The 13,948-nt window shown below is 40.8% G+C and overlaps 1 protein-coding gene across 5 annotated transcripts in view; it reads left to right on the top strand.

Annotated features, from left to right (window-relative positions):
- The window catches only part of LOC309336529 (contactin-6-like), a 193,849-nt gene extending 189,881 nt beyond the window's left edge, over window positions 1-3,968 (top strand). For 4 of the 5 annotated variants that reach the window (XM_081852433.1, XM_081852432.1, XM_081852434.1 and 1 more), the window contains 2 exons: window positions 698-866; window positions 3,388-3,968. In XM_081852433.1, the coding sequence (XP_081708559.1) occupies window positions 698-866; window positions 3,388-3,479 (261 nt within the window). In that variant the 3' untranslated portion in view covers window positions 3,480-3,968. Of the gene's footprint in view, window positions 1-697; window positions 867-3,387 lie in introns of those variants that run through there. The other variant, XR_014154051.1, reaches the window with a different exon arrangement.
- Window positions 3,969-13,948: the final 9,980 nt, after the last annotated feature.

The following is a 13,948-nucleotide window of genomic DNA, read 5'->3' as shown; positions in this document are numbered from 1 at the left end:
TTGGCTCCAATGGAAGGCAATTACAAGAAGGCAAGGAATTCCCGTGACAAGGGTTTGAGCAGCACACTTAACCCAGTAGCAAATGGTGCAGGCAAAGATGCATTGCTTACCTGACTTCTCAACACTGTACTCCACTGCCAGTTACTAAGAGGGGTAAGGTGGTGGAGAGCATCAGATTGGTGCAGCATTGGCAAACCAGGTAAGCAGATTTGCTCTGCCCACACAGCCCTTCTGGATGCTACTGATTTAGCCATTGGAAAGCTCAGAGAAGGAAGGAAATAAGTGCATTTAACTCTCACGGCTGCAGATCAATGGAAATCACACATTATGCAAATGTGTCCACAACAGCAACTTTTTACATTGTGGAACCCCTTGGGCTGCTTTAAGGAACCCCAGAAGCTCCAAGGAACACAGCGAGAAGTGCTGGATTATAAGGTTGAAGATGTGCCGCTGCATGAAAGACAGGGAGGCATTGTGAACATATCCGTGCACCTCTTCAGATTCCACATGGGGAATCTCCATAGGGATTTCTTGTAAGCAACTGGAGCGGTCTGTGTTTTTGCTGAATGTGCCCACAGGGTGCTTGAAAATACGCTGCAGAAATGTTTGAGAACACAACCCACCATACGGAGAAGCCTTAACAAAAGCAAGCGGCAATAATATAACAGGTCCTGCCCTTCTCTTGTTTTATATTTAGATTCTGTATAGGCAAAACCGACAAAGCACCACTCATATATTGGAGACAAACAGTACATCCGCTGAGCTGCTGGTACCTTTCGAAGAAGATTATCTCGTAGAAATAAGAACTGTGAGCGATGGAGGGGAAGGGAGCAGCAGTGACGAAATTAGGATTCCAACCATGTCCAGTGAGTTACCTCACCCCCCCCCCTTCCCCAACACTGTTGCTGTGGTCCCTTGACTGCTGGGAGGAACTAAAGCTGGATAGACCTTTGACACTAACTTGATATTATGGTATCAGGTAAACCTGGGAACAGTCTCTTACGTGTCTGGTTGGGAGAAAAGGAAAACCAATTAACATGGGGAAAATGCAGCAGAATTTTAAGGGGGCTGCGGATCTGCGGCTTGCTGATTTAAGTGGAGGCTGCAGCTGTGTGGAAATCAGTTACTGGGTTGGGTTGAAATTAAACTCTTCAGCATAATAATCCTCGTTATTTACTATTTTAAAGGTTCCTAAAATATACTGGGGACTGTGTATAGGTTTAAACAGCCAATGTCTCTGCCCACAACCTCCCAGTTATTTATTTTAACTGAAGGGTAGGGGAGATGGAGGGACGAAGAAACAGTTTGCCTGTTCCTATGCAAAACAAGGGGTTGGTTTCCTCCCCACACACAATTATAGGCACCTGCACCTGTGAACTAACTGTACTGAAAAAAATCTCATGACCTATTCACACCTGCGGCCAGTGCTTTTTTTCTTTAAAAAATGTTTAGGGGGTACTCTCATTTTTCTACTCATATTGAGGCTAAACTTAGATTCACAAAATGTTTAGGGGTTTGCGTACCCCCCAGAAAAAAAAGCACTGCCTGCGGCCATCAATTTATCAATAGGCATGTGTGAACTGTGGGAACAGGGAGTCGTTCAACTGGAAAGGAAACAAAAGGGAGGCGAAAGGAGTAGCAATGAGAGGGTATTGCAAAAGATCAAAATGGAATAACATGAACATGGAGACTAGGGGGCAATTCTGTGCAAAGGGGGCAAGAGACAAGAGATAGCAAATGGATGACTTCAAGATTGATAATAGAAAGAAAAAAGCAGAAGAAATGGAAAGAGTGTACAGAAGTGAGATGAGAGCTTAGTTCATTGAGGTGAAGGAACACCCTTACACGGAGCTTTAGGTAGGGTACATTGCTGTACTAATCAGTACATGTTTCAACCAAAAGCTACTGAAGAGGGCCTTAAGGGGATTTGGGGCAGGGGCAGGATATGGTGCAAAGCATGGGGGCAAATCCAGGTGTCCTCTCCACGTCCTCCCTGCCCTCCAATGATTCTTATATAGTTGTTATTTTAAACCAGCTCTAGTATTCTGGTACTGATGGCTGGTTCTGCCTCCACATAGGGAATCAGAATGCACAGAGTGCTGGAATAAGGAGATAATACGTTACCAGGGCTGGGAGCTTAGCCGTCATTCTCCACTGCACATCAATGTCATGTCATGCCAAAGTTTATTTCTAGGTGGCTTTTCAGCCAAAGAACCACCAAAGTGGCTCACTAAAGTTAAAATGCAAGGATAAAATGTAAGTAAAAGAACGAGAGGCACATTACAAAATGCAAATTCAAAGCAGGGATCTCACTTTGTTTGGATTTCTGCTACTTCCCGCATTAAAATATTTGGATGAAGGGCAGATGCAAATGGTCCAAATAAATAAATAATAGCACATTAAAAGGTTTTTTTTAAAAAAAAAAAAAAATACACAGCATCAGGGGCTCTGAAAACCAACTCCACTATCATAGAAGGCCTGGGGGGTGGGGTGGGACATGGTCTTCGCCATCCACTAGGAAGAGTAAATAGAAGTTATGAAATGTGCATCTTGAAAAAGTCAGTTGCAAGGGCTAGTTCCCCCCAGGCAGGAGGCATGATGACGCATTTCAAGTAACCTGACCACAGACCCTCCAAAGACTTTGGTGGGTGAGCAGTTTCATATGGATAGAATTAGGTTGCAAAGCTGGTGTTGTTCTATTGAATGGTACCATCAGGACAAGATTTTGGGGCAGAAATCCAGGTACCTACACAGCTGAATAAACATGAAGCCCACAAATACTTCCAACACCTGGCAAGCATGCTGTAAGCAAAGTGATATACATTTCCAGCTTAAGGGGGGGGGGGGCTTCCCTTGTAATATAATTAAGTCAAGAATTCAGAATAATCTTATTGCCCCACTGCTTTCCTTGACTGAAATCCAAACACAAAATATTAACTGGTTTGTGGGTTGAATGTCCTAGGTCAGGCACAGGCAAACTCAGTCCTCCAGATGTTTTGGGACTACAACTCCCATGATCCCTAGCTAACAGGACCAGTGGTCAGGGATGAAAGGAGTTGTAGTCCCAAAACATCTGGAGGGCAGAGTTTGCCTATGCCTGTCCTAGGTACTTTATACTTTATGCATTGTACTGTACAGTTGCAAGTCTTTCACCAATGGTGGAATGAAACAGAGCAATGAAACAGTGCTTCTCAAAGTGCAGTCATAGTCAGCTAATAGTATTAGACCTCATCCTCCTGAAGAAAAAAAATAATCAAAATGATGGGTGGAGGGAAACATGCAAAGTAAAGCATGGTGATTATTAAGCACATTAAAACCAGCTCTTATCAATAATGCCTCGAGCATGTGAATTTGAGTGTACTTTTCTATCTCTGTTTCCTTTTGCAGGTTTAAGCTCCAGAGGGATGTATACCTGCGGCTCTGAAGATTACATAATGACAACTAAGATTATGATTCTGGTTTATATACTCAGCTCCTGAGTATTTTGTTGAACGGAGCCAACAAGCAGCCATTGGACTTTTGAAAACAAAGCAGCCATTGATGGTCAGAGACTTTCCTCCCTTTCACATATTGGCACATGTCATATCTGAAAATGGATTCTATTGAGAAAGATAATGAATTGCCCTTTAAAATGTAAATATAATTGATTTCTTTCTCTTTTTTTAAAGCATATTTGCGTTTAAGATGTCCCCAAAATGAACAGAACAGAGCCAAAATTGTAAAAAAGAAAGAAAGAAAAAGAAAGGTAGTTTGTATTGCAGGGATCTGTTGTGGAAATCCAGTATATCTGTATGAGTTGCAAACGTACAAGATATCTACAACAACAAAACCCAGTGATCAATATGAAAAAGGCTTGCAGTTGTTTGTGATGTATAACATTACCTGATCTGTATTTCTCACTTTGGTCTGTAATGAAACACTGTTTACTGCATTTTCAGATTTAATAAAAAATATTTCTTTACAATTTTCCCCGTTTTTATCAGTATCTTGGACTAACTGAAGACTTCATTCGTAGCACATGTATATTCTGATTTAAAATTTAAAATGAAGAAGCCATGCCAAATGAATTAACAAGGATGTTGTTTTCAATGAAATCAGAATATTAAGGATACTGAAGTCCTATAGACATATTCACATAAGGATGGGCTTGTTTTGTTTCTCTAGATTCTACCCGTAGCCTACATTTTGAAAATACAGTTTGAAAACTAGTCATAGTATAGTTGTGAAAGGTGCTCATACAAAATTTTCATCAGATATTTCCATGGATGAGAGGCTAACTGTACTATGGTTGAAGAAGTCCTTCCTTTTGTCTGTGCTGACTCTTCCAATGTTCACTTTCATTGGATGACCTCAAGTTTCAGTATTATGCAAAAGGGATCAATTTTATTTCCAAAATCCCAAACATGAGATTCTCCTTTATCACAGCTAGGTCAATAAATTCATTAAGCCCAATATCTCTTTCTTGGTCTGTCGGTGCCTGTTCAAACCCATTAACATAGAAGTGACAGTAGGATTTTTTTGCTCCAAAGTGCATCATTTCATAATTACTTGCAGTGAACTGCATCTGCCATTTTGCTGCCTGTTCACTCAGTTTGGAAATATCTTTTGGGGGTTCTTTGAAATCACTTTTTGTTTTTTACTAGCCTGAATAATTGTGTGTCACCAACCAAAATGGCCATGTCACTGATTATCCCTGACTCCAAATCATTTATAAACATATTAAAAAGCACTGGTCCCGAAGCATCATTGGGAGATCCCATTTGTTACATCCATCTATTGTGCAAAGTCTCCAGTTATTCCTACTCTCTGCTACTTCTTGTTCTGTGAGTTACTTATCCATAAAGGTCTCTTTCCTCTTACCCAGTCCTTTGGTGAGAGACTTTATCAGAAGCTTTTTAAAAATCCAAGAATGCAATATTTAGTGGACCGTCCACTCATGCTAGAAATTAAACCTTGTACTTCCTGCATGCCAAACATGTGCTCTACAATTGAGCTACATCGTTTCCCCTAATACTTCCCATTAGTATATCAGGAAGCCAAAAACAACAGATCTGTTCATCTTCTCAAGAGCAAATGTGGTAAGTGAGGCAGTAATATACAGAGTCCAGCTGACTGTTCTAAGCTGCAGCCTCCATGGAATAACATTTTCTTTCTCTGGTAGGAAAGAAAAATGAGCTTTTCATTTCCATCTTCATCTTGGCATGTGCAAATCTGATTAAACCTCTTGACCTACTGAGTTTGTAATTCAGACCTTGAATAAGTGGATATATAAAATTCCTCAGAAATAAGTCTAGATTGACAAACGGCTCATTTTTCTGTCATTCACTGGAATATATCATCTCAAGCACATCACCTCAAGCATTGACTATAAGCTGTCAAATGAATTAGCAGAAATGTGCAAATAGTAAAGGACATGATTAAAAGCAATCCCAGGTGAACTCAAGGCAGGGTGGAAGCACTCTTTCTGACCACTGCCTCACAGCTCACATGTTAGCCTGGGGCTTGTCGATGGTGAGCCATTTGCTGAAAATTAAGAGCTAGCAAACTTCTCATAATACAATGAGGAAAGCCTGGAATAAATTGAAACTGGCATTCAAGTGAAATAAATATAATAGCAACACTACCATCACATTCTGATACAAAATGAAATATTTTCCTCAGGAAATTTCTAATAGGCACTGTGCAAACTTGACATTCCAATTCAAATAACAGATCACAAAATTTGTATTTCACATTTCTGAAAATCAGAGGGAACATGAATGCACACAAGTGTCCACTGATACCCCATCACTGACTTTGTCAAACCCTTTGTCATACTAGAGCACTGTCTAAGAACCCCAGATTTGGATCTAGGCTCTAGGTTACACAAAGAACAATCCCAACCTTGGGGGGGCAGGTGTTAAGTGGAACAACCTAGAATCCTGTCTGTTTGCATTTTCCCTTAATGCACCCTTCCTTCAGTTTCAGAGCTGCCTACAGCTAGGACATGTATGTTAACTAATACTTTTCCAGCAATCAAGGCTATCATGTGCTACAAAAGTGCATTCATTATGTTATGTTATTTTATTTATTTAAACAATTTAAGTTTTGTAAATTGCAGTACAAAAACGCAGTACCAAAAATAGAGCTATAAGATCAAGCTTCAATTAAAAATCTATTGGAATAATAAAAAAGTATTCAGTAGGCATTGGAAGTTTATAGGGAGGGGCTTGTCTGACCACAATGGAAGGGTGTTCCATAAAATTGACCACATAATACTAAACACGCTGCTCAAGGTGTATAGGAGCTGTGCATCCCATTCATGGGGGATCACTAACAGTGACTCCTCCAAAGACTTCGGTGATCAGGCAGGGATATAAGGGCAAGGAGATAATCAGGTAGGTTAAACAACGTTCTACATGCTTCCCGCTTCATTTCTATGCTCCATGCAGTAGCTGCTAGTCCTCCGCACTACTTCAAAAAGTGCCCCAGAGTGGCAGAATCAAAAGAAAGTGGTGAGAAGGCTTGTTAGCAAGAATTGTCATTTGAAGAAGTTGTTTTTCTGCAGGAAGTGATTGAAGTCAGATTTACAATCTAAATTCAAGCCAAACGTATGAGCATTAAGCATAGAAATGTCTAATAACATGTTCTATGAAGTGAGTTGTAGAGCAGGTGTGCACTGCTTGGCCAAAATGGGCTGGGGGGAAGGGGGCAAATGAACAGCCCAAATTAGGCCCATGGGCCAGAGGTTCCCCACCCCTTTACTGGTATACTTTAATAAAAGCAATTCCGTGCATCTGAATCTGATGCAATGAAATGACTGCATCTGAATGCAGACGCTAAGCTCGAAGAGCCTTGAGAATGCTGTTTAGCACTGGTTAATATTTCATGATAGTTGACATTTGAAAAATGAAGATATGCGAAATTAGTTTCATCAAATTTGAATAGTCAGTGTTGGTGCTATGTCTGGCAATTTATCGACACAGCAGGCAGGTTACAATTCACACCATAGCTTCCCATGCTAATAACAATTTCAGGTTTTTCTAATCTCAATGTGTCACAAACTTTTAGAAAAACATATATGGGGGGGTTGTTAAGTTGAAAATCTGTACACCCAGTTGTTAGATTTTCTTTTAAGATAGCATTCTCAAGTCATTAAAAACCTAGAATCAGAAATATTGTTCTCTAGTGCAACATTATTGACTTTATTTTATTTTATTTTACATTTTTCCATTTGAAGAGGTTTTTGGTCTTTCTATAATTGCAGCAAAATAAGGATAGATCATGAGGCAAAGGGGCTATTTATAATAAAAACTGGACTATACAAACAGGAGGCTGCATGATTACATTGTTCATAGACTATACCACTTGAACAACAAGTTTGGGGGACTGAACTTTGAATTGCTTGCCTGTGGAAGGCAGGGGGAAATCCTTCGCTGTGCAAAGAAAATTCGCAAGTCAGGGCAAAATTCAAAAGAGATAACTGTAAAGTCCTGCATTCAGGGACCAAGAATGAAAAGCAGCAAGCATCTAGATCGCAAGATGAACCTGAGTCAACAGTGGTGGTGCTAAAAAAAATAGCAAATGGTGGTGACATGGTGTCATTTTTACTGCCCTGGTGGGGGAAACTGTTGGGATACTGCCAGGGAGACAAAGGCATCAGGCAGCCTACATGTCATCTCCAGACGATCTCTCGGTCTCCCGTAGAACAGCATCAGTCAGTTAGCGACACGAGCCTCAGACCCATTCCGAGACTCATGCACGCCCTTTCTGCAGAGTTTCCACAATGGAAGATTCACCCAGAAGAGCATTTTTAAAGCTTTATTCAACGTTGGTCAGAACAAAGGAAAAACATGACTGCTTGCATCCATGTCAAGGAAACAGCCAGAAAAAAAGCTATATACAAAACGGAAACTCCCTGTGAGCAGGAAGTACGCAGGCTTGTGACACACAACAGCCTGTTCCCTTTTTAAGGAGGAACGGAAATAGCCTAACAAAAACAAGCCCAATAATAAAAAGGAACATTTTAACTGCTAAAGAAATACAATAATGAGCATTTCCTACAAGCAGTGCCCTGCCATGAGTCCCTTAACTCTGCATTAGCACATAAGTAAGTAGCAGGGACTGACACCTTTAGAAAATTTGAATCACACCAGCGGCGTGTCATGGCCAAAGTCTGCAGAGCTGTGAACCAAGGCAGCCTGGAGACAACGACTTGACCCAGCAGCACACCAGGAGTATCTGGAGGCTGGCAGGTCTGTGCATCCTTCCTACATTCCCATCCAGCCATTAAACATAGCTCTAGCAAGATTGACAGTGGCATATTTCCATCAACCACTTGAATGCCTTTATTTAGCCACTTTTTGATACTGTGTACTTGTTATTAAATGGACGTATCTCTGTGTTTGTGTCTGTGTCTACACACAGCTTACTCTTAATTTTCTCTATTTAGATATGAGAATTTCTCACTAAGAAGTGTATTTTGATTAATTGCCAACGCTAGGGTGGGCATCTCTTAAAACAGTTCTTGAAAATTGACTCCCTCCTAATCAAAATAATGTGCATCAATCCATCCATCCATTCATAAATAAGCTATAATGACTAAGTCATAGATACCTTTGTTATTTTGCCCTGAGGTGTTCCAGGCACAGTAAAAGTAAAACTGGGCTGAGAAGGGAGAAAGGGGTAAATAAACAGAATGTAATCCAAAGTGTGCCACTGATTTCACTTTTGCACCCCTGTTGCCAAGAAAGCGATGGTGGGAGGAGGGGGGGAACCCTATTGTACAAGTGGAAGCCCCTGGGAAGGGCTTCTGATGATGGGGTTCATTAGGTGAATCCTACCTTGGGTGTTGTTGTCTTGGGTGTTGCCTGTTGTCTTGAGGATGTTTTCAATTGTGCTCTATACATTTACTTTTATTGTACTATGGTGTGGTTCAATTCATCTGGAAACCACCTGGAACCAATGATGTGGGAAGGCGGAAGAGGAGGAGCAGCAGCATATAAATTTTGCAACTAAATAAGCATGCAAATGCTGAAGGTTTGTTTCCTGAAAGTGGCTAAGAAAAAACGTAAGTATGGAACTTTATCCACTCTTCAGGCTCCATCTGCACTGCATGTTCTCTGCTGTCAACGGTATGTATGAGATGCATCTCCAGAAATAAAGCTGAAGGAATCTTACCACACAACTTGGCTGCCCTCCCCAACATATGTCCCTTTCCTCAGTGCCTATCTGCCACAGGCTTTCTCCTGGCACATTTTGACATTTATAACTAAGCATGTGCTGCACACTCAGCTTTCCTAAGGGTCTGGGTTGCTCAAGGCTGTCTCACCAAGCTGCCAGGCCTCCAGCTATCACCTCTCATTGCCGTTTCAGGCATAATATGCTGCCAGAATCAGCTTTCCATACCAACAAAAGTCTTGTTGATGATTCTGTCGCATACCTGGTGCCCTATGGTTTAAATATGAAATATGAAAGCTGGATAGATCTGATTCCCACTGCCTGCCTCCACAATACCAATGAGTATTTAGAGTGTAACTTTTTTAAAAACAACAACTATTTAGTTGGGTTTTATAATCAGTGATCATTAGAATAATAAATGATACAAATAAATATGTCTATGTCAACTGTACATCACAAAAAATAACATAACAGAATTGCAGTAATATCTCAACATATGGCTCATTATTAGTGGACAATGTATAAGTTATTTATTCATGGAGCGGTTGTCAATTTGTTTTTTGTTCTTGTTTTTATCATGTATTTGGTGTTTTTAGATTGTATTTTTATGTTGTGAACTGCCCTAAGATCTTCAGATAAAATACGGTATATAAATTTAATAAATAATAAGGAGGACGAGGAGGAGGAACCATTGGTGAGTTAGATCAGTCCACCAGCTACAAATCCACCTAACAGTAACCTCACCCAGCCCATATTTTAACAGCTTCTCCACAAGAATATCATGGGGCACTTTGTCAAAAGCCTTTCTGAAATCAAGATACACAACGTCCACAGCATTCCCCTGATCCACCAAGCTTGTAACTTTATCAAAGAAAAAGAAATGAAATGAGATTTGTCTGGCATGACTTGCTTTTGATAAACCCATGGTGAGTTGCACTGTTACTGTGTCAAGAACATGTTGCTGAATATACCTACAATAAAACTCCAGTCTGGAGGGGATACACACACACACACACACACACACACTACTGCAATATGAAATTAAGTATTGTTGCATGCCACCTCATTCTCCAAGCAATCCAGGTTTCTAGGAGCACTTCCCCTACCAGGACCTGTGATTGACAGGGGCCCCACCCACTTACTCTCTGGCACAGAGTCCCCTTTCCTCTGTTCTCCTAGTAACCTTTTACCCAGGCTGGCCTGGCTATTCCAGGAATTGAATCTGTGCTGGATCCAGGAATTAGAAGGGTTTTGCATACAGCCTACTTCCTCCACCCCAAACTGGTACCCACAAACTCGTAACATTAGAAAAGGTTAATTTTTGACTTCCAGACTTTGAAGTAACAGTATATCCTTTTTCTTTCCAAGTAGACCCTTTTTGGTTACATTACTCTCTATTAGAATATGAGGATGATGCTGTCTGGGTCTGATCAGAGTTGCAGTCCAAAGCATTTGGAGGGCAGTAGGTTAGCAAAAGCTGACTTAGTACCTGTGTATGAGCTATATAGCCCTTAATTTCCATCCCTCTTTGAAATGCCTCATGTGGCTTCCAGATTATGCTCAGGGCCATTTCTGATGCAACTTTTTACCATATCTTAAAATTCATGTCAATGTCACATCAGAATGGTTTGGTGCCAGTTAATTGCATGTCACGTTCCCCCTGGACATTAGTGTTTGGCAGACTGGCTTCCAGTTGCTTCTCTGCACACTCGTCTATGGAATTAAAATGACATGCATCTAATCAGTCCAGAATGACCTTGCCACAGATCTCTAGACATGTTCAGGGCAATGAACTTATACAAGAGTTAGTGAGACAGAGGATGCAACCGAGATATCCGTAGAGTGGGAAGGAAGTTTTCAAAGGTAAAGAGACTGTGGACAGCAGACACAAAGAATGAAAATAGATTTTCATTCTGCTGAGTGGTGACATTTTAATAAGAAGCTAGCACCATTTTACAAAGCATTATGGTTGTGGAATGACACCAGTCTGACATATATTGTAATGGTATATACATACTCATGTCTATGAACACACTGATTCTTATAGAGAAACAATGTAAGCCTAGACTTCTGCAGTGTGTGACAGGTAAGAGAAGGCTTAGGAAGTTGGAACAGGAAGGGACTGGTCCTGACTGGACAACAACAACAACAACAACAACAACAACAACAACAACTTATTATTTATAACCTGCCCATCTGGATGGGTTTCCCCACCCACTCTGGGCAGCTTCCAACCAAATATTAAAAACTAATATTAAAAACTAAAGATAATCTAAAGAAGGTCTGCATCCATGTGACAGCAGGTAGAATTGTTGCCCAAAGCATGATAGATTTTCCTGCTGAGATTTCACATATCACAGCATTCCCATGTCACCCACATTACCTTTAATGTGAGATCAGACAAGTGTTTAAGGACTCATTTGTGCTGAGCCTTCAACATTAGGTTCAGATGTCAGGGTCAGATCTTGTAAGCAGTATTTAGGATGGGTGGCCAGGGGACCGCCTTTGGACCAGCAAGACTTGTAAGCCACCAGAGTGCTTTCCTGCCTTTATCTGGGATAGCAGGATCCCATTCAGGAGCCTGCTCTTTAACAAAAGTTAAGGATGCACTGGCAATGCTCATTTTTTAAGGATTTGCTCTGCCATGGTAAGGCAATATCCAAGTCACCCCTACGTGAGTCAACCACCTGAGTTAACTACTACTACTACTACTAATAATAATAATCCAATGAATACTAGGATTTACCACTCTTCAAGGGGCCTGCCAGGCCACACTTCGGATGCATCAATTGCATCTTCTGGCATTTCAAGTAGGCAAGGACTTCATCGTCAGTGCTCTGCCCTAAGTAAATAGAACACCAATGATCAGTGAATTATTTGAAGACATGTTTTCATCCTTCACAATTTATCCACCGAAATCAGCATTTTACAACCTATTGATTAGTGAGGATATTGAGCCACACTCTGAGTGTGCTGGCCAGCTGCATACAGCTATGCCGGAAGAGGCTGCGTTCCAGTAGTGATTGACTTCTTTTTTTATTGACAAAAATGAGCTGATACAGATCGGCTTTCTGAGTGAGCAAGTGCCACCGTTTTGTATTCCAAGTTTTTACCGCAAAGATTGCAAGAGGAAAACAGACTCAGAAGGAAACACAAAAAGAAATCCAAAATACTGTATAATGCAGTCTTACTTTCACCATTTTTGCAGCCAAACTGTTTATACATATATTTATATATATAGTCGCCAGTAGCAACTGGATGTCCAGTCTGCATGTATTATTCTGGAAAAGATGGAATATAATTTGAATGGTCTCCTACTTCCCAGTTTCTAGCCCCTTATGTTTCACATAAATGTATTAAACCCATGAAGAACGGTGTGAACTTAATGAGTTTAGAATAATAATAATAATAATAATAATAATAATAATAATAATAATAATTTATTCTTATATTTTGACATTTTAATTCCACTCATTGTCACAACCCCTTGGAATAGGTTGGCAATATTTCCTTATCAAACCTGGGGAACTGAAACAGAGAGTGTAGCTTTTCTCAATCTGATGCTCTCTGTACGATTTGGACTACAACTCCCATGAATCCCACAAGACACATATAATCTTGGATAATATTATCAATGTAGTGATGCATATCAATAGAATAATCATCAATTTTCAGTTCAGATTTTGAGACAAAATTTAATCAGGCAATTCCCCCCCCCCAAAAAATGATGTGATTTCTAGAATGCTGCTGGCATTGTGCAGGCCCATGCAAAGGGAAGAGGGCAGCCGGTTACACTTGCCACAGGCCTCAGAGGTCTAAGCTGGACTGGCTACTTTTTTGTTTGAGTTTATAAATATATTTTCTGCAAGGGCACGCTCCCCAGTATTGTGCATCATATCTCCACCAAAATAGAAAAATGTCGATAAGACTTGAAAATCATCTGAATTTTATTGAAAGTAAAATGTTAAGGGAAATCTACACTGGTTCATGCTTAGATGAGAGTTATAATGAATTTTGCAGACGCACACAAAATCAATGAATTTCGCAAGGTAGAATTTGGCTAAAGAATGGAAAAACTTCTTAGGGTAATAGTAATGTTTTGGGATGTGTGAAATCACACTGCTTTTTCCCTGATTGAATGAAAACCTCTCTTCCTCCACCCCTTCTTTCTTAATACTACTTTGGCTATTGCGTGTGAAGACCCCCAAAATCACCTCCAAATGAAGACATAATAGATACAGTTTTTAGTTTAAGGTTTTTTGGCATTAAATTTTGGCCACAACTTTATTGATTACAGCATGTGAGTGGTTGCCTAGGCATTGGTTCCAGACTACCTGAACCTGGCAGGAACAGGACTGACACTGGGCACCATCATATGTCAGTAAGGGAAAGCATCCTGGGGGAGCGAGAACTCCTTCAATCTCGCAGCTCATCCCACATGCTCCCAGGGGCTCTGGTGTGGCCCTAGCCCCTTGACAGGGTTTGGACAAAAGCAAGGCAAGCCCCTGGATTCCTTTAATAGAATTCCCTGGCAGCAACAATGGAGGGTCAGGCACAGCCAACCACGTCCCCTCCCCAAAACATTGAACCAAATGCCTAACTGCCAACCGTACAAAGTTGTGATGATTAGCTACACGGTAGGCAAAAACAAAGTGGCATCAGCCAATCAGCCAAATGGCAAAATTCCTACCAGGGCCCTGCTCCAAAACAGATGACCCCTAGACAGGCATAGCAAGGCCATAAGGACAACCCTAAATATAGGGAAAGGAGGGAGGGTGATCCTTTGCAC

Source organism: Podarcis erhardii, assembly GCF_964252035.2.
Source record: "Podarcis erhardii genome assembly, chromosome: 2".
NCBI classification, from domain to species: Eukaryota; Metazoa; Chordata; class Lepidosauria; order Squamata; family Lacertidae; genus Podarcis; species Podarcis erhardii.
Note: the sequence above shows the minus strand (reverse complement) of the source record. Positions and strands in the feature narration are given on the sequence as shown.